The 20847-nt window shown below is 49.0% G+C and overlaps 1 protein-coding gene across 1 annotated transcript in view; it reads left to right on the top strand.

Annotated features, from left to right (window-relative positions):
• Positions 1–20847, top strand: part of TRRAP (transformation/transcription domain associated protein) — a 108297-nt gene that overhangs the window by 41443 nt on the left and 46007 nt on the right. The window contains exons 29-43 of the mRNA XM_029945749.1: positions 1539–1660; positions 2053–2223; positions 5741–5809; positions 9991–10110; positions 10351–10470; positions 10870–11034; positions 11128–11309; positions 11477–11675; positions 12117–12245; positions 14410–14676; positions 16031–16237; positions 17012–17170; positions 17260–17394; positions 18545–18655; positions 19458–19604. Coding sequence (XP_029801609.1) covers positions 1539–1660; positions 2053–2223; positions 5741–5809; positions 9991–10110; positions 10351–10470; positions 10870–11034; positions 11128–11309; positions 11477–11675; positions 12117–12245; positions 14410–14676; positions 16031–16237; positions 17012–17170; positions 17260–17394; positions 18545–18655; positions 19458–19604 — 2303 coding nt within the window. The remainder of the gene's footprint in view (positions 1–1538; positions 1661–2052; positions 2224–5740; positions 5810–9990; positions 10111–10350; positions 10471–10869; positions 11035–11127; positions 11310–11476; positions 11676–12116; positions 12246–14409; positions 14677–16030; positions 16238–17011; positions 17171–17259; positions 17395–18544; positions 18656–19457; positions 19605–20847) is intronic.

The following is a 20847-nucleotide window of genomic DNA, read 5'->3' as shown; positions in this document are numbered from 1 at the left end:
TAAGTCTGAAATGAGTCATGGTTATGAAGGTGCAGGGAGACAGTGGCCCTTCTTGTTCTTTTAAATTTATATAAATTCAAGTCAGTTAACATACAGTGTAGTATTGGTTTCAGGAGTAGAACCCCTGATTGATCACTTATATATGGCACCCAGGGCCCCTCCCCCAACAAGTGCCCTCCTTTCTGCCCATCACCCATTTAGCCCATCCCCCACCCACCTCCCCTCCAGTAGCCCCCAGTTTGTCCTCTGTATTTAAGAATCTCTTATGGTTTGCCTTCTCTGTTTTTATTTTATTTTTCCTTGAGTTTTTTAATCTTTTTAAGGTGGGATCAAAAAAATTGTATATTTGTGAAGCTATGTAATGAGATGTCAATAGATTATATCGATTGTTGGGATTTAAACCATTTTTTACTCTAATAAATGATGCATTTTACTCTATAATAATTAACTCTGGGCTATAGTTCTTTTATGACTCCAATACCCTGGTTTAAGAAAGTTGTCATAGCATTTGTATGTTGCCATTTTCCCCAGGATAATCACAGGATACAGTAAGATCTGCTGCAGCCTTTATAGGCTTCTCCGTGTATTCATAGCAGTGGAGAGTCCTGCCAGCTCTAGGGTCTCATGAGGAACGTCAGTTATACACTCATTTGAATTCTCACTCAGAAGCATGGTTCCCCCCCTCCTTTTTTTTTTTTTTTGTATATAAATACCCAGTACAAGTTTTTTTGTTTTTGTTTTTTTTTACTTTATCTCTTGCTTTGTTAGGTTTTATACTCTTAATACAAGATTGCCAGAATCTTCTTTGAGTTAGAGGCAGAGGAGCTAAGAGGCAGACAGTAATACCCGCCCTTGAGCAAGGGGCTAGGGTGTGCAAGACACAGCAGCTGCGAGTCAGGGCGGCATCTTCTTACTTCTGTTGGGAGTCCTTTCTTCACACGCTTCTCGTGCGTTCCTGTTGGCTAGTAACAGGCATTATGCTTGGATATTATCTCGCAACTAACATATGGGATTGATGTGTGTCCCCTTTTCTATGAGTATTTGCACTTTCAAAGCCTTTAACTCCCCAAGCTGGGAGGAGGCTGCCTGATAGACATGGGTAGTGGAAGAGAAGCTGGGCTCTGTGTGTGTGTGTGTTCGTGTGTGTTCCTTTCACCACGAGAGTTCAAGGCCAGCCCTCTGTCAGTTCAGCATGTGTCTACCCACACTCAGCCATGCTCACCCCCGTGTGGGGTTGGGGGGAAGGGTGTCAGTGGGCACCCCCTTTTTTCCCCTCCAGTCCTTTTTCCTTCTATCTGGACTAGGTAATATTGATCATGGCCTTTCTGACAGGCTGTTGACTTCCCTCTTAGATAACCCTGAACATGTATGTGAGTTAGGAGACCATGTATTCCTTTGTCTTTCTTGAGGCCAGATACTTGGGAGGTGATTCAGTGATTCATAGTTTGTATTGGTTGGTAAGAGCCTTTAGAAGGAAATTAATTATTCATATAATTTTCAGGTTAGTAATGAAATTGTATTCATCTCTCTCCCTAAAGATGCGCTTGCTGCCTGCAATTACCTTCCTCAGTCCAGGGAGAAGATCATCGCTGCACTCTTCAAGGCCCTGAATTCCACGAACAGTGAGCTGCAGGAGGCCGGAGAAGCCTGTATGAGAAAGGTGAGCAAGTGCGCGTGTGTGCACGTGGGTGTGAGAAAGGTGAGTGAGTGCACGTGTGTGTGCGCACACGTGGGTGCAAGTCCTGCCTTCAGGATCCTCCCGTCCACATTGTTTGTGTGCCCGGAAGTCTGTCTCTGGTTCGTATACACTGATTCCGATAACGTCTCTACTTGTTTCATGGTTCTGCTGAGCCTTTTAAAATATTAAATAGTAATGAGTAATCTTGTTCATTTCACTATAAATTTCCGAAATGTATATGATTAATATTCCATCTCCCAAGAAACACACACTTGCTGCTGGAGCTGAATGAGCTCATTCTGTTTTAAAGTATATTCTGGTAGCTGTTTTCCTTCATCACTGTTTTTTTGTAACCTTTTTTTTTTTTTTAACAGTTTTTGGAAGGTGCTACCATAGAAGTAGATCAAATCCATACACACATGCGGCCTTTGTTGATGATGCTGGGGGATTATCGAAGCTTGACGCTGAACGTCGTGAATCGTCTCACTTCAGTTACCAGGCTTTTCCCAAACTCCTTCAATGATAAATTTTGCGATCAGATGATGGTAAGCCGAATGCATTTGAACATACTCTCCAATCAGCCTAAAATTTTAAATGATTTCTTTACGTAATATATATATACACGTGGTTTAAATTCAAAAGGCATAAAAGGGGAGGTGCCTGGGTGACTTACTTCCTTGAGCATCCAACTCTTGATTTCAGCTCAGGTTGTGATCTCACTGTTCCTGAGTTCGAGCCCCATGTCAGGCTCCACACTGATGGTGCAGAACCGCCTTGGGTTTCACTCTCCTTCTCTCTCTGCCCCTCCCCTGCTTGCATGCATGCATGTTTTCTCTTTCTCTCAAAAATAAAAAAAAAAAATAGGGACACCCGGGTGGCTCAAGTTGGTTAAGCAGCTCAGGTCTTGATCTCACAGTTCATGAGTTCCAGCCCCGCATCGGGCTCTGTGCTGACAGCTCAGAGCCTGGAGCCTGCTTCAGATTCTGTGTCTCCCTCTCTCTCTGCTCCTCCCCAGCTTGCACTCTGTCTCTGTGTCTCTCTCTCAAAAATAAACACTAAAAAAAAATTTTTTTTTAAATAGACATGAAGAAAAAATAAGAAAGGGGTGCTGTGGAAGTCTCCCCTACCCTGCCCCGGTCTTGTCCTCTAGCAGCTCACCTCAGGTTCCTGTTAAGGAGTTCCTGCATGTCCCTTAGAGATGTTGTGCATTCCTAATAGAACATAGGTACATTGTTTTGTTTCCCTCAAAAGGAAGCACAATGTACACAGTTGTTACTTTATTTAGCACTCATCATTTGAGATGAAAACATGAAGCAGTTCTTCCACTCCCGTCTGGGGCCGTGCCCTAATTTGTTTCCCTTTTCACTCTGCTGGTGAACTCTAGGTTGTTGCCACTCTCGGGCTGTTATGTAGACAGTGATATAGTGAAACATGCGTAAGAACTTTAGAAGTATTTTGGGTTTTTAGAATTACCAAGGAAATACTTATGCAAATTAAATACCTGTTAGTGTTTACATTTTAAGCATAAGCAAATGAAGGAGGTTCAACTGGTAACTTTCTTATGCATTCAGTTTTGTTCCTGGAAAGTGGACGGTAATAAATAACTTAGGATTCTGTGGTACGTTACTGCAAGCGTGCAGGTTCTCGGCATGCTTCTGTTTCTTAAGTAGCCCTTGGCCATTTAGACACCTGAAGGTATTGAAGGTACTCGTTTTGGTTTGGGCCCAGGTTTTCCGCAGCGGTAGATGGGAGCGAGTAGACCAGTACAGATGTAGTGTGTGGGGGTGCAGACGCATGGGTGTGAAGACCACACGGCTCTTAACATACCTGTGCCTTCTTCGTCTCTGCAGACACCGAAACAATGAACAGTAACAAAACCCCTAACTGGGAATTGGTAGCATTATGGTTGGTCCTAAAAAATGTAGCTTCTGCCCTATTGGAGTAGAACTGGGAAAGAGGGTATTACATGGAAATACATTTTCCAGATTGAAAGCCGCCCTCCTGTTAAGCTTCCAAGAGTAACACACAACCCCTACGGGTTTACATGCGTACAGACGTTCATGGGGATGGTTCCGGTAAATGAAGTTGTGTCACTTCCTAATGCGAGCACGTCAGGTACAGCCTCTACCTCCCATCACGTCACAGCTCTCGGCGCACTCGTGTGTGAGAGCTGTGTGTGTGTCCTGTGTGTCCTCCGTGTCTCCGTGTCTCTCTCCTGCCTCGCAGCTGTCCTCTCTCGCTGCCTTTGCAGGCCTGCAGGAAGCGACAGGCTTGTGGTCCGCTGGTGGTTTTATAGCCAATCGAGTCCTTCAGATTTGCTGTGAGCTGAGAATTCATTCAGTGAACATTGTTACCCAGGTTTTCAGGGCAGCGTGAAGAGACCGCACTACTTTACAGCCTGTCGTTTCTGACTTAGGCCTGGAGTCTTTTTCCCTCCGTCAGGTCTGTGGGTTTGTGTTTCTGGCTTGTTAAGGGGACTTTCCCCCCTCCTCTGTCATTATAGCTGCTTTCAGAATGGTTGAAATTTTTCTAGAAGCAGAGAGTGTTGATGTACTTGGATAAAGAAAGACCAAGGCTGCTGTTCGTGCGGCCATGCTCACCTGGCGCGCACCTCGCGGCATCCAGCCTGGGTCCGTGCTGCCCTTCGTGTTTCTGCGCGGGTCTCCTGATGAGTCTGGGCCCGGCGGGCTGGTCAAGGACGCGCTTGCCCTTGAGTATGTCCTTCAGAGCTGCGTTGGATCGCCGATCCTTTGTCTTTCCCCGTGTGATCCGCTTTTGAGGTTAACAGCTCGAGTCCTTGGCATAATTTTACGAGCAAAGACACCTTACTGTGTAGGATGGGCATTTGTGAGAACAACCTTGAAAATTTTGGTGATTCATATATTTCCAGGAGTTTTACTGGCAAAACGTTGTTAGCTTTGTGTATTTAGCTTCTTTGAAATTATTTTAGTGTTTCTCAGTGCCTGTTCTTGAGAGCACTATCCCTAAAGGTTATAGAGGTATTTACATCATCTGTCCCCAAGCCTCTTTTACCCTGGAGTTTTTTTTGAAACAGCTAGTTAAGTCCCTGCAGGGTGTCAGTGTTTGAAGAGCACGTTTGGGCAGGTGGGACAACGAAGATGGTCGTGTTATTCAGTGCTCTTGTGGCCTCACCTGTAGGCTCTGCGTGCCTGCCTGCCAGGTGCTGGCGCCACTATGGCTGGGAGGCCCGCTGCCGGATGCCCGGGTCTGGCCCGAGTGGCGCTGGGCTCGGGGATCTCTCACCTCGTGCTCTTGCCGCAGCTCACAAGACTGCCCTTGTTCTGCCCAGAAGGGAATTGCTCCCATTTGCACTAATTTGTACACCCTCTGACCAGTGCTCCTCTCCCAGCCCACCCCCTGCACCCGCCTTGTGCCCCCTGCTCCTCAGCCAGCCATATGGCCAGCCTTTCTGTTCGTGGTGTCAGGACCTCGGTCTCTCCTGTTCCGCCTCGTGTGCTCTTCCCTTGTGCTTCTGGAGTGTCTGCCTCAGCAGGGCCCTCCCTGACCTTGACCCCCTTGTCCCGCGGATGCCTGTTCCTCTTTGACAGTTTGACAACCCCTTGCCATGACTGTCCCCAGCAGGCACCTGTGTATTTTACCTTGTTCTCTCCACTGGGACCGGAGCCAGAACAAGGACAGGGATGATGTCTGCTTGTTCCATCTCCACCGGGTGCTTAGCCTGGCGCCCTGCTCTCTGAGGCTCCTGGAGGCTCCCATGAACAGCTGCAGGGTGAAGGGACGTGGCAGCGAGAGGGCAGCAGTAAAATCCCGACATCGGAATGGCCGGGTTTTGGGACAGTTTCCATTCTACCAGCGTAAATGCAGCCTTCTGCTCCTGGAACACGGCACAAATGCCAATTCTCTAGTTCAGTGGTTGGGCTGTTTCAAACATGAATACTGCCATCCTCACGTTGAATATGATGGAAATTCATGGTTATGTATGAACTTTCACCTAAGAACAATGTAGAATTGAAATGATTCTGTGTGAGGCAAAAATGTCTAAAGATGTGTTTTGTGTGTGTGTGTGTGTTTTTTTAACAGCAACATCTACGAAAGTGGATGGAAGTGGTGGTCCTCACCCATAAAGGGGGCCAGAGGAGCGACGGAAACGTGAGTGACTTGTTCATTTCTGGGAAGGGCAGCTGTGCCCGGCACTGCTGTTTCCAGTGTTAGTTTCGGAGCTGTGCTTTTAATTAAGATGCCGGTCAGAAATCTAGTTTATGTGATTACTGTCCCAATAACCTGTTGAACATGTTTTTCTAGCATTACATTTTGCCTCTATTTTTCTAGGTGATCATTTCTTTTTATGTTTCTTAAAAATCTCATGTTCTGTTTAATAAGACATTTTTGTTGATGAGAATTCTGGGAAGCTCGAAATGTTAGTCTTTTAATTCTAGTCTTGCTTTACAGTGTATAAAGTGTATTTTCTAGACTGTTCTTGGCAGCTGCTGTTTGCATGGTGGTGCATTCCTCAGCTGTTGTTTTCCATTGCTTTCCGTCGTCATCGCCTCATAAAACTATGTATAGGTTTTATTAAGGGTAATGCAGTAGAGCATCACATCAGTACTGGCCTGTATGTTTATGGGTCTAAATCCCCCACCCCAGCCATTTGCTAAAAATCAAACGACCAGTACTTCAAAACACATTTTTATGGCTTGAATAGAAAAATACTTTAGTTAAATATTTTTACATGTCTGACGTTGGTCATTCTAAGACTTTGCTCTTAAAAATAATGGTTCTTGCTCTTTTGAATCTAATTTGTATATGTTAATATTCTTTTAAAATATTTTTTTAAGTTGATGACTGTCCTGTCGGTAGGATCGTGTTTTCCCTAAGTTCCTGTTACACCTGGTGAAATTGTACGGCAGTGTCCTATAAGGAGGGAATTCTAGCGCTCTTCAGAGGCGTGATCAATGTGCCTTTTTGTCTTCTGTGCCTGTTTGTTGGATGCTGTGTTTCATCCCAACTTGGAATTTTTTTTTTTTGGCTTTATTATGCTTTCTTTTGACCATTCTGTGTCATAGGTGTTTTGTTGACGTAAGTCTTGATTCCTACTGCTTCTAAACAGCCAGCTAAGCCAGACGAAACCAGGATTCTGAACTTTTCTAGGAGCGTTAATACCTCCATAACCTCTTTGAAGGTTTGTTTATATACACAGGGGGAAATCAGGAAGGAACTCTTCGTGGGGGAGAGCAGAGTGTGTTTTAAAAGTCTAAACTCTTGGGAGTAGTTACCAGTGCCTCTGTTCTTTTTCTTCCCCATCTCTCATCTGCTAGGTATTTTTGCTCTAAATTTTTTATATTTGTTTTATAATAAGCTATTAATTCCTCGAAGCACACAATTCTAGAATAAACATTTAAAAACCTAAGGGGCAGATGATTACTTCCATTAGATCAGAAAGATTTCATGAACCTTTACGGCAAGTCATTCAGAGGGCTCATTGGATGGACAGTGGGCAGGGACGGAGCTGTGGGCGTCGGGAAGTCCTCCAGCTCTTGCGGAGACATGGTGACCGTCTGTCCTGGGAGCGTGGGACCACCTAGCTCTGCAGGTGGGGCCTCAGGCCATGGTGTTTGGGGGTCCATCTGCAGCGTGCCCACAGTTTGGTCACCTCAGCCCAGGGCCAAGCTGCCTTGCTGCTCTTGAGCTCTGACTATTGTTTATGGCTGTTGTTCAGGATTGGGAATGGATCTCAGAACATAGTTTGTCTCCATTTGGTTGAATCCCTAAATAATAATTGCATAATGGAGAACCTCTAACTGGAGACATGTTAAATATTAGTAGTCGACTATTTATAATGCGGGGTGTACTCTAATGACCAGAGCTTTGCACTAGCACCGTGTTGAGGAAGCTTTCCCGTTCGAGCATCGAACCTCCCAGAGGAGAACTCACGGCCGCTCGTGGAGCCGTGTCTGTGTCGGCTTCACTTTGCAAGTGACCCAGGTACCTGTGCGTTCTGGGTGTGGGGGCCGTGTCACTGTGCCCAGCTTAGAGGCCTAAACCACCTGACACTCTCCTGGCTTCAGCTGGGAAAGACAGCGCTGCACCTAAAAACTTAACTCTGAGCTGAAACAGATATTTAAATGCATTTGCATACAGCACGGGGTCTAACAGTTTCTCCCCCTGGGCAAGAGTTCCCAAATCCCTGCTTTTTAAATCTGGTTTCAGGAAGGGATATGCTCCACTCTATACTCTCTGAAGGGCTTGGTTTTAACATCTGAAGGGTGGAAGGTGTGCTTTTTTTGCTGTTGAGCATTTGTTAATTATTGTGCGCTTTTCCATCATTGTCTTTACTGTCTTGTTTTCCCCAATAATCCTTACTGTGTATGAGTATATGGGAAGTTTTTATGTAAATAACATAAATAGAAAAAAAGATGATTTTCCTCCCCATCCTCAGGAGAGCATTTCCGAGTGCGGGAGATGTTCCTTGTCTCCATTCTGTCAGTTTGAGGTGAGAACAACCCTATTAAAAGTCAGTTTATGACTTGCATTGTGAAGAACAGTTTATATTTTCTTTTCTTTTCTGTTCTTTTTACCTTTCTGTTGCCTTTTTTCATGCTGTGATTTTTGTTTTGGTTCAGCCTGCCGTGGAGGGGGTAGAGGTGAGAGTCTCAGTGGAGGCACAGGAGGGGTGCTGTCGTATTTGGTTTGGCTGTGATTCGTGGTTCTGTGGCGGACGGAGTGCGTTGTGCCTTGGCGTGCAGTGAGCCGTATTGTCTGTCTGTGGCGGAGTCGTACCAGTACCGTTGCTGTGAACTGTCCGGATTCCACGCATGCTTCCTGTTAGGACGTTTTAAAGCAAGAGTCCACGTTCTCTGGTTTCTATTTGTTAGAATTGCAATATGTCAACACCGCTTTAAGATTCAACCGGGTTTTACTCTTATAATGGTCGTATGAACTCCTATATCAAACAGCCCCTTGGGAGGAAGTACACCAAGGACATGACCCCGGCTAGGGACCGGGAGGAGCGCTGTTTTCTTGCACACACCCGAGTGCTTGCCTGCCTGCCTGGAGTTGAAAGCCTCCCTGCCCCCCCTGCCCCCCCCGCCCCCCAGCATCTCTCGCTCACGCACACCACACCAACGTAGTCCCGACACTGTGACTTTGGACCGTCAGCACCCTGAGCTTGCCCTCTGCTGTAAAATGGGAATGATAGCGTCTGTCAGTCAGTCCCGGCTTCTGGCAATGCTGTGGAGACCAAAAGAAGTGATTTTGTGCCCGTGCTTGGAAAATGAAAACCATGATTCGGAAGTACCATTCTTAGAACATTACCATTTCAGAGTCGAACTCGCTCTGTGTTTTGGGAAGTTCAGTGGCAGAGAACTCGACAGGAGAGGTGGGGTGACACTGAGCCACGTCTTCTCGTTTCTTCCCCATCTCGCTATTGGCCTTCTGGTTTGTCGAGCCACTTGCAGAGGGATCTCAGGTGCTCGTGGGCTGTGGCCCCTCCTGACGGGCGTTTATCATCCCCATTTTACTGTGCTTAGTGACGGGCGTCCTGCTGTACACAAGGGGGGGCGGGGTGTACATCAGGGAGTCTTCCCTTCCGTGACCATGCCTCTGGCCACATGGAATGTCTCTGAACTGCAGACCCAAAACTGCGGGAACCAACACTGAGCAGGAAAGTGGGACTGAGGACGATTGACCACTGAACTGTCAGCACCTGGAAAAGTGCGGAAATCTTGGCGTTTCGCATTCTGCGTATGATTCCACAGAGCGATTTGTTGGCGCCATCTGTAGGCCTGGTGGAATACTTAGTGCCGTGGTCAGTCATTTATGTACATGAATGTTCAACTTTCAGATAAATACTTAAGGAATTTTTGAAGGCTTTCTTCATGCTAAGTTTTGAGGACAAAACAAGTCTGTGCCCTCAGAACTCAGTGTATTGGGAAGACCCCGTGATGTCACAGCAGAGCAGGGGGGCCCCCATACTCTCCCGGCCACAGGCTCACTCGTTCCCTCCTCCATGAGGCGCTAGCGTAGCAACCCGTCAGGCCATGTCCAGCACTTGTCCGTGTTCTTGAAAACAGACACAGCACAGTCACATCTGGTACACAGCTCCCTCTTCCCTCCTTTGATGGATGCAGTCTGAAGGCCAAGGGCAGTTAGTGTCCTTGGGCCACAGCTGTAATCTGACATTGGTAAATTGTGGCTTTTTACATGTTAATTCTTTGCTTCTGGCGGTTAGCCTTGCATTGTAGCTAGACCACAGTAGGGTCTGTAGTGATGTTGAGATCTCTAGCTGGCAAAATTAATTGGGCTATTTTGTAATTTCTGGTTTTCTTCATTAGGAAATGAAAATTTGTTCTGCAATTATAAACCTCTTTCATCTGATCCCAGCTGCACCTCAGACTCTCGTCAAGCCTTTGTTAGAGGTTGTGATGAAAACAGAACGGGCCATGCTCATTGAGGTAATGGTCAGACTTAGGGTTAATTCTGATTTTTCCGCTCTCTGTTGGCTTGTGAGGCTTTCACTTGGTCCTACCTTAGATGGGGTAAATCTAACAGCGTGAAGATGCTCCGTGTTAGCATTTGCTTGTGGCTGCTGCACCCTCCAGTCACAAGGGGGACAGATGCATTCTCCTGCCGTGGTCGGTCAGTGGGCCCAAGAAGCCTCACGCCAAGAGCCGTTTCCCCCACATGTGTTCTAGGCCGGCAGTCCGTTCAGAGAGCCTCTGATCAAGTTCTTGACCCGGCACCCCTCGCAGACGGTGGAGCTGTTCATGATGGAAGCCACGCTGAACGACCCGCAGTGGAGCAGGATGTTTATGGTGGGCGCTCAGGGAGTGGGTGCTTGGGGAGTGGGCCGCTGTCCCTGCGGATTCTTGTCAGCCGGTGTGCTCTGTGATCCGAAATCCACTGTTGAGTGCCCTGCTTTTCTTTCCCTGTAACGTATCCAAGGGTTAGAAACCTCATTGTCGTGGACATGGAAAGTGTGAGTTGAGGAATCCTTCTCTGTAGGACGTGGGTGCTGTTAACAAATGAACTGCTAGCATTAGGAAATCCATAGTCGCGAAGTATTGTTACTGCTAAGGAGCATCTTTTTAAAAGGGTGCTCATACAGCTTTGTAGCCGCCTTGACAGATTCGGAAAGCACCGTGGCACCCCTAACATCTAAGCCTTTTGTGAGTTCTAACTAGCTTAAAATAGCTTCTTTGTTCCGCTTTCAGAGTTTTTTAAAACACAAAGATGCCAGACCTCTGCGAGACGTGCTGGCCGCTAACCCCAACAGGTTCATCACCCTGCTGCTGCCCGGCGGCCCCCAGACTGCCGTGCGCCCCGGCTCACCCAGCACCAGCACCCTGCGCCTGGATCTCCAGTTTCAGGCCATCAAGGTAGCGTCTCCTCACCGGACACCTGAAACTTCCAGAGATGAGGCAGGTGCATGGAGAACCCTGTCACTTCCCTAATTGTCGCTTCTTTGACAGATCATAAGTATCATAGTGAAAAACGATGACTCCTGGCTGGCCAGTCAGCATTCTCTGGTGAGCCAGTTGAGGCGCGTGTGGGTTAGCGAGACCTTCCAAGAGAGACACCGGAAGGAGAATATGGCTGCCACCAACTGGAAGGAGCCCAAGCTGCTGGCCTACTGCCTGCTGAATTACTGCAAGTGGGTGCATCTGTCGTGCTTCCTGTTGAGTGACTTGTCCCCCCCCAGTGAGCTACACCTGAGCCTCTCTGGGAATTGGTGCTTGGCCGTGGTCCACTGGCCAGAGGCACTCTCGTCGTTGTGAAAGCAGTTGTAATGCAGCCTGTTTTTCTCGTTTGACCCTGCAGAAGGAATTACGGAGACATAGAATTGCTGTTCCAGCTGCTCCGGGCCTTCACCGGTCGATTCCTCTGCAACATGACATTCTTGAAAGAGTACATGGAGGAAGAGATTCCCAAAAATTACAGCATCGCTCAAAAGCGTGCCCTGTTTTTTCGCTTTGTGGACTTCAGCGACCCCAACTTTGGCGATGAACTGAAAGCCAAGGTGAGTCCTGGTGTTCGGCCGTGGTTTTGCCACGGGCGCCGGAGCTAATTTTCTAGGGAACCAGAACACTACTCGTGTTCTGCTGTGTCTCCACTGACACTTAACTAGCAGTCTGGACTGTTGGTGAGGAAAACGCCACTGTACGGCAGATCCAGGGTGAGGACGGTGTTGCAAAGCAGGTTGTTGGAGTCCTTGTGTTTAGTAAATGGCTTGTTTGATGCGAGAAGAGTAGACAGACTGATGTCACTTTTCCTCCTGTTTCGACCCACCTTTCCGGCTGACCGCTTGAATCAAAGTCAGGGTGATCAGCCACACTTTTGGCTGGGATCTCGCTTCACGGGTGCAGTGTTGACCGAACCCTGGGGGCCCTGCCCTCCATGGTGAAGAAATGAAGAGCGCAGCTTTGTTTTCCTTCTCCTTCATGTTTACATTTTCTTGTAGGTTCTGCAGCATATCTTGAATCCTGCTTTCTTATACAGCTTTGAGAAGGGGGAAGGAGAGCAGCTCCTAGGACCTCCCAACCCAGAAGGCGACAACCCGGAGAGCATCACCAGTGTGTTTATAACCAAGGTGGTGTCACTAGCAGTGCTTTGACATGAAAAATAACTTAGCACTTGAGTGAGTGAGAGAATGTGTGAGTGTGTGCGTGAGCGTGGGTATGATGGATTCACTGAAATAAGCTGTTTTTCTAAGGTTCTAATCCTCCACAGTTACATTGGTTGCATTAGAATTCAGTGAATTTTTTGAGGATGCTTCACTTTGGAATGAACTGACTTTCCACGTGAATAGATTCCAATGAGAAACAGAACTGATGTATGCATCAGTGAACAGTTAGATATTGGAGCTGTTTTGTAAAAACCCCTCTTGCTGGTCGAAGTCTGTAACTTACAGTTTTCATCTTCACCTTGGCAAAAGAATCTATTAAAAGTCCGTGGAAACAGATCAGATGCAGGTGCCGCCATGGCCCTTTGTTGTCAGGTCAACAAAACCGGTGCGGCAGCAGAGTCTGAGGTTATTTTAGGATTAAGGTCTCTGTATTTTTAGAATAGCGTTTCTGGTTTGTGCTAGAGAGGTTTTCCTGAGTGACGTGCTTGAGAAATGACTGCCCACCCGGTGTTCTTCTCTGTGCCTCAGCCGTCCTGTGCTGGGTTGGCCTCTGAACTTTGCCAGCAGGTGCCGTGTCCGCCTGCAGGCTGGTAGAGTGTCCTGTACACGCACAGTTCGTTGGAGCACCGCAAGCACCAGGCGCTCCTCTGCAGGGTGTCGCATGCGCCGAGTGCCCTCTGGGAGAGCCCGGTGTTCGCCTTCCATCACTGTTCGTCCTGGGGCCCCGGCGGAGGGGACTCTTCCCTTTGGCAGTTTACTGCTTCCTGAAGACGGGCATCCGTCCTGCAGTTTCACCCCGCCTCCACTCTCTCTAGGAATGAGAGCTGAGCCCAGGGGCTGTTTTGGGGTCTCCGTGTTGACACTTGCCTCATTCTGGGCAGCTGGGGAAGATGGTCCCTCAGACGCGGCCCCTTCCCTCGTGCTACCTTCGCTAGACTGTCTTTTGGGTCAGATGCTGCTGACTCAACATGAACGAGGAGTTGGGATTTCAATGTCAGGTGAGGGTTAGTGGCGCCAGGCAGGTGGGGGCCCCGGGAGGGGCTGCTGGGAAGCAGCAGATCCAGGGGAGAGGGGACTCAGAGGGCCAAAGGAACCCCGGTAAAAGCACAGTTGTGGTGGAAGACTTCCCCTTCCTGGGAGACCAGGTAGTTAGGAGGACTAGAATGGAGCAGTCAGTGCACTTGATTAAGTAGAGGCCTGCGGGGTATTCCTCCAGGCGGATGTGTTTGCTCATATTTATAAAACAGAAATGTATCAGATACTTGATTACAGAAAACCATAATTTTTTTAGTGACTTGTCTTCCAGGTAGTATTTTCTGATCATAATACTGCAAAATAAGGACGAGACAGACACTTAACAGCTGACTAGGGAAAAAATCTCAACCACTTAGGAATTAAGAAACTCCAACTGAGGGGTCCCTGGGTGGCTCAGTTGGTTAAGTGTTTGACTTCAGCTCAGATCATGATCTCAGAGTTTGTGAGTTTGAGCCTGGTGGCAGGCTCTGTGCTGATACCTCGGAGCCTGGAGCCTATTTCAGATTCTGTGTCTCCCCGTTTTTGCCCCTCCCCGGCTCATGCTTTGTCTCTCTCTGTCTCTCAATAATAAATAAATGATAAAAAAAAAAAAAAGAAAGAAACTCCATCTTAGGGACACCTGGGTGGCTCAGCCAGTTAAGCGTCCAACTCTTGATTCAGGCTCAAGTCATGATCTCATGGTTCATGGGATCGAGTTCTGTGTCCCTGCTTGGGATTCTTTCTCTCCCTCTTTCTCTCTGCCACTGCCCTGCTCTCACATACTTGCTCTCTGTCTCAAAATAAACATTTAAAAAAAAAAAAGAAAGAAGTCTCAGCTTAAAGAGGAGGCCCTCCTTTCCTTCGAATGTCCTTCACCCACTGTGTTCAGACTTGTAAGCCTGTCCTTTGGCGATGAAATAAGTTAAGTGAGTTTCTGATCAACACACACAAAAGGAAAATTGGCATGACCTCTTTAGTTCTCTTGTTGTAAAGCTTGGTGTTGTATGAGGTGTGTGTGTGCGTGCGCGTGCGCGTAGGCGTATGCATGCACGTGTGGCCCTTGGTAACCCTGCTCAGGACCAAACCTGAGCCCCGGCTGCCGGTCCTCCCCCAGGTGCTGGACCCGGAGAAGCAGGCGGACATGCTGGACGCGCTGAGGATCTACCTCCTACAGTATGCCACGCTGCTGGTGGAGCACGCCCCACACCACATCCACGACAACAACAAGAACCGCAACAGCAAGTTGCGCCGCCTGATGACCTTCGCGTGGCCCTGCCTGCTGTCCAAGGCCTGCGTGGACCCGGCCTGCAAATACAGCGGACACTTGCTTCTGGCGCACATCATTGCCAAGTTTGCCATACACAAGAAGATTGTCCTTCAGGTACCATGGGGCGCCCTCCCGTCCCCTGCTGCCCCCCCCCCCCAGGTGCTCGGTGGACTTGCACACGTGTACACGCTGCCGCCCCCTGTCATAGCCTCCTTTGCTATTGTCCTTCCTGGCACTCTTTAGAAATGCTGGTTTTTGCTGTGTCAGAAACGCTGTGAATCCTCCCGTGACCCCTCGTGTGTCCTCCCTCCCCCGCGGTGACTGCTGTGTTCCGTCATGAAACCTCCTGGGACCCCTTATGTGTCCCTCTCCCCGCGGTTACCGCTGTGCTCCATCCTTCCTCTGCAGCCTTGCGTCTGAAACAGCAAAGTGTCTCCTTTGTCTCCCTCCTGCTCCTGTACACACTGCATCGGGCTTCCAATCTGCTGGTCCGTTGAAACTGTTCTGGAAGGGCCCAGCCCACTTCTTGGCTAAAGACACTAGGCATCCTAGGACCCTCATCCTGTACTGACCCTCTGCTGAGGATGAGCACTCTTCTCTGAGTCACCTCTGAGTGGGGGTACAGTTGACACTAGGCAACCCGGGGTTTGAGTTTCTGTTTCACAGTCACAAGTTTTGTGACCCTGAGTTTAACATTGTCTCTGTAAGAATTAAATGCAATAGTATACTTAAGTGCTCAGCCTTCTGTCCCATTAACATAAGTGATCACCTTTGTCCTATTCCGTGAGGTCACTCGTGATTGTTTTCCTCTGACCACTTCATCTCATGAGCCTTTGAGGTGTGAAACCCCAGACCACAAAGCCAGCGGCCCCTCAGACACCGCCTCCCACAGGCATGTCCCTGCGGTGCTGCTCTCCCCGCCAGAGACCCAGGGACCATCGTGGATGCCCTCTAGTTCCCAGTGAGGTGTGGGCGAGTCCTGTTGATTTCCAGCACCCGCCCTGCCCCCTCCATCCTCGAACCCATTAGGTCACAGAACACAAGGACCACCTTACTTACATTAGGATGTCACCCCTCACTTGCGCTTTCCCAAGGCTGCTGCATATGGCAGTCCCCTTTACTCCATGTCCCATCTGCCCCACCATGGTTGAAAGAGATCCCTGTACTTCAGCTAACTGCCCTGAGTTACACGAGACAGAGTCGCCACAAGGAGTCAGGTCTCACCCTGCGTGCCCCACCCTGGCCCAGCAGGCAGGACATGGGTGTTCAGGAGGTGGAGGAACAATATATTCATCTCTCAAAACTTAAGGAAGGAGAAAGCAACTTTGTTGTTCATTGAGACAGCCCTAAGGAATTTTGTAAAAACCATTTTGCAAAAATACCCGGCCTTGGTTCAGAGTGATTGTTCTCATCTTGTTCCTCTAAGCCCACGTTCTCACCTTACATAGGAACCCTCTCCCTGTTTTAGGTCTTTCACAGTCTCCTCAAGGCTCACGCGATGGAGGCTCGAGCCATTGTGAGACAGGCAATGGCCATCTTGACTCCAGCAGTGCCAGCCAGGATGGAGGACGGACACCAGATGCTGACACACTGGACAAGGAAGATCATTGTGGAGGAGGGCCACACGGTGCCACAGCTCGTTCACATCCTGCATTTGATCGTGCAGCACTTCAAGGTGCGTAGAGAGCACCGTAGTGGGTGCGGACCAGGCGTTTGCTTTCACCTCCTGCCTATCTCTAGTTGTTTGCAGTGAGAAGGTGACTAGTCATCTCTGAATAACGGTATTTGTGGTCCTTGCGTGTATGGGGTGGGTGTATGGCTTTGTCACATGGAAATGGCTGTAGTTTAGGGACTGTGTTCCAGGTGTCTGCTTCTAAGACTGTATTTTTCTTGAGAGTACCCTGGTAACAGTGAACACCAGTGATGCCGTACTTTGGGACGTAGTCCTCATTAACTCTAGGACTTGGTAACTTGGCTTGAACAGTTTGTGACACTGGCACCTTCTTCTCTATAGCCAGATCTCCCACTTAGTTGGGTTTATTCAAATGTAAGTTTCTTGTGGGTTTTGCGTAGAAGAGAGTATTCTTTACAGCCAGCTCTTTTAGATTTGGAAATGTGCCATTTGGTATGCCTGAGTGTCTGTGACATCAAGTCTGAAGTTTAGTACGTGTGACTAGACTTGCCTCACTAAAGAGAATTCAGTGTTCCAACATTCTTTAAAGACAGTACCGAAGGGCTGAAACACGGTGTTGGACTGGGGCTCGGCCAGGGGCCGCGGGCAGGTGGGAAGCACACACGTGCATAAGGTAGGGAGACTTTCCTTGCTAGGTCACGGGTTAGAATTAGAATTCTTGAGCAGGAGTTTGGGTTACGTGTAAGCACGTGTGTGTGTGTTCTTGTATGCATGTGTGGGCAGCGGCCCCGGTGTGACCCAGGCCCATACCCGCAGGTCTACTACCCCGTGCGACACCACTTGGTGCAGCACATGGTCAGCGCCATGCAAAGGCTGGGCTTCACGCCCAGCGTCACCATCGAGCAGAGGCGGCTGGCCGTGGACCTGTCTGAGGTCGTCATCAAGTGGGAACTGCAGAGGATCAAGGACCAGCAGGTACGGCCGTCGGACTTGTCCTCTCGTCCCAGACTGAATTCCTTCTCCCTAGAAATCCGTGAGTAAAGTCACATGTGTGTTTTTTTAAGCCGGATTCAGACATGGACCCAAATTCAAGTGGCGACGGAGTCAACTCTGTCTCTTCTTCCATTAAAAGAGGCCTGTCGGTGGATTCCGCCCAGGAAGTGAAACGCTTCAGGACAGCCACGGGAGCCATCAGCGCAGTAAGATCCTGTGCTTTCTGTGTCGGGTTCTGCGCTTCCTGTGGGAGTCCGTTTGTTTATTCCAGAAATTCTGAATGTGGGCTGAGTGCCCAGCACCGTGCCCAAGACACAGCCAGGAAAGGCTACACTGGACAGGTCAAACCTCAGTGACCTAGGATTTATTCACGGTGTTTCCCAGCTCACCAGACACAGATGTTTTGGGGGTTTTTTGTTGTTTTTTGTTTGTTTGTTTTTTTTTTTACAAATGTATTTAACACCTTGGAGTTCAAACGAGAATGGCTGACTCCTTGAAGGAAGGCATCGAGAGAAACACTTTGGGGTGAGAAGATTGAGCGAGAATGTGCACCCATGTTGTGTTCAGTTTTTAAAAAGTGAACAGGTGTGTCCTGTTTTGTTTGGAGAACACAAGGGGCAGGGGAGGGGTGCTCACTCTCCGCAGCCCTTGTTGAGGTGATGGCTCTGCCGCTCTGTGCCGGAGGCTGAACTGTCCCCTCCCCTCACCGTTCCTCCTGACGGCAGGGTCCCTGTATCCACCTGTGCTCAGGTCGGACACCCCGAACCACGTGCTTTCTCCACTTACGTGTACATGTAGTGGTGGCAAGCAGGTCCTGGTGGCCTGGCCACGGATGCCTTCATGGTTAAGCGCCCGGCTGCCTCCCCTGCTCAGTGGGGCGCCCCTTCGCTCCTCTCTCCTCTCCTGCTGCCTCTTGTCAGAGTCTAAGGGAAGCTGGGTAAAGGGAGCCTGGGACCAACATACTGTTCACATTGTTTAAAAATAAAAACTTGAAGAAGCAGGTCAGGTTGTCTCCCCAGCCAAGCGTCCTCTGGGACTGAGGCCTTCAGGGCCTGTGTGCCTGGGCCCTGCTGATGGCCTCGTGACCCCCGTTCATGCTCCCAGTGCTCCAGCTGCACAGGCCTTTCCCCCACTTTGGGAGTGCCCCGAGGTCCGGTCACTCAGGCCTCCTCTGCTGGCTCCTTGCCCTGCGCCCGGAGCTGCTTTCTCTCTGCTCTTCTCCCACGCTGTCCTCGCTCCTCTGTGGTCGTCTGCAGAGACCGCTCCTGCCCAGGGCAGCCACCCCGGGGGACCACACGCCGTCCCCTGCGAGGGGAGAGGATGTGTGGTTGCGAGCACTCCGCCTGCCTCCTCTAGGTGTTCGGGAGGAGCCAGTCGCTGCCCGGAGCAGACTCCCTGCTCGCCAAGCCCATCGATAAGCAGCACACGGACACCGTGGTGAACTTCCTCATCCGAGTGGCTTGTCAGGTGTGGCTTTCTGAGTGTTTCCATCATGGAGTCTTTAGAACAAAGACTTCTTAGTAGATTTAGAATGTTATCTCTTCTAGTCAGGAAGACGCAGACAAACCAGGAGCTGAGGCTAGTTCTGTGCTTGTACCAAATTTCACTGATTCCTTATCACGCTAACATTTCTGAAATCTGCCTGTGGTTTATAAATGATGGGATTAAGGTCACCTTGGTGCCAACAGAACATGGCAGTAGATCAGTGATCTGGGGCAGATTGTTTAACTTTCAAGTACCTGTCTCCTAAAGGTGCTGGGATGATCTGGTCTCCATAAATTAGGGATGATATTTAGTAATTTAAGTGCTTTTAAATCTTGGGAATCTATTTTTGAAAATTTGAAGAAAACATTATAAATGTTTGAGTAGTTTTGTTTTTACAATTGGGGAATCTTAAGTTTGTATGAGTGCTGAACAGAATAGTAGATCTTGCAGTACCAGTGAGGGCTTCAAAGTACTGAAAAGAATGTGCTGAGGAGTTCAGCCCGTACCTTCCTGGGGCTCCAGCGCGCAGGCCCAGCCTGTGAGGTCTGTGGGCAGGAGCTCGGGCCCGCTCTTGCGGCCCTGCCTGGCGCTGATCCATCACTCACACCAGTGAGTACAGGCCCCACCGCCCCCACAGCAGGAGAGCAGGAGGGGCCTGTCGGCAGGGGTCCCCGAAGTGGAGAAGGCTGAGCTGAGTCAGATGGGAGAGGAGGTGGAAGCTGGGTGCCGGGGTGAGAGGCAGTGTCCCAGTGAGACGTGGCCTTGAACTTGAGTGGATTTGCAGGTTAACGACAACACCAACACCGCGGGGTCTCCGGGGGAGGTGCTGTCTCGCCGGTGCGTGACTCTCCTGAAGACTGCCTTGCGCCCGGACATGTGGTCCAAGTCTGAGCTCAAACTGCAGTGGTTCGACAAGCTCCTCATGAGTGTGGTACGTGCAGGTGTCTGTCACCCGCCCGAGCCTGGGGCTGGGCCACCACGCCTCCAAGCCTCCCGTGGCTGCTCCGGAGAGGGAGAGGGAAGGGCTTTCACTCCCTGAAAAGGGTTTTGAAACTTCAGCTCATGTCCCCAGCCCCAGGCAGGGAGGAACTTTGGAAACATGATCGTTCTCTTGCCTCTTGAAGTGTCTGTTCTTAAACTGACATCTCGCTGCCTTGACATAAAGTTTTGTTGGTTTAGGCAGCAATCTCTAAAATAAACTTAAGTTTTTAAAAATGTATGTATAATTTGTTACTGAGTACTATAAAATCAGGTAATAAAAAAAATTAGCCCCAGGGTGCCTGGGTGACTCAGTCAATTAAGTGTCTGGCTTTGGCTCAGGTCATGATCTCACAGTTCACAGGTTCGAGCCCATGACAGCACAGAGCCTGCTTGGGATTCTGTCTCTGTCTGACCCTTCCCCACTTGCGCATGTGCACACTTTCTCTTTTTCTCTTTCTCAGGATAAATAAACTAAAAAAAGGGGGGGGCGTTAAAAAGTCTCTAATGCTGATTATTTGATGGGTCTTCTGTTTGGCTTGTTTCTGTAAAAACCATAATCCTGTAATTTCTGGCAGCTGCAGACCTATTGGCAGCTGCAGACCTATTTTAAGCATTTGTTACTTTGTACTGCAAAGACTAACTTGGTTGCCTTTTTTAAAAGGTTGCAAAGATCACCCGTGCCCACCGCCCACCGTGGAAACAGTGGGCGCATAGGCTGCCTGTCTGCCGTACATGCTTTCATCTAGCTTGACATACAACTGCTGGATTTTCTATGATTTCTGTCGTCTTTTTCTTTTTATTTATTTTTTTTTAAACTTATTTATTTTGAGAGACAGAGATTCCCAAGCAGGCTCCCTCCTGTCAATGCATAGCCCTGTGAAGGGCTTGATCCCAGGAACCAAGAGATCGTGACCTGAGCCCAAATCAGGAGTCTCAGACGCTCAACCAACTGAGCCACCCAGGCGCCCCATCCTCATTTTTTTTTTTTAGCAAAGGCTAAACTACTTTCCTATCAAACGCAGTCCCCGTTGAGTTAAGCTCAGCCACTGGTGGATGGCCTCTGCACGTCATAGGCTGATGTTCCCGTGATGCAATGTGCTGAGCTCTTGGTGACGTCCACTTTTCCCCGTAGTAAGTGTGAGAAGGTTTTTCCTCACAGCCCAGTGGGTAGTCAGAGTGCACACGCAAAAGTT

Source organism: Suricata suricatta, chromosome 8 (genome assembly GCF_006229205.1).
Source record: "Suricata suricatta isolate VVHF042 chromosome 8, meerkat_22Aug2017_6uvM2_HiC, whole genome shotgun sequence".
NCBI lineage: Eukaryota > Metazoa > Chordata > Mammalia > Carnivora > Herpestidae > Suricata > Suricata suricatta.
Note: the sequence above shows the minus strand (reverse complement) of the source record. Positions and strands in the feature narration are given on the sequence as shown.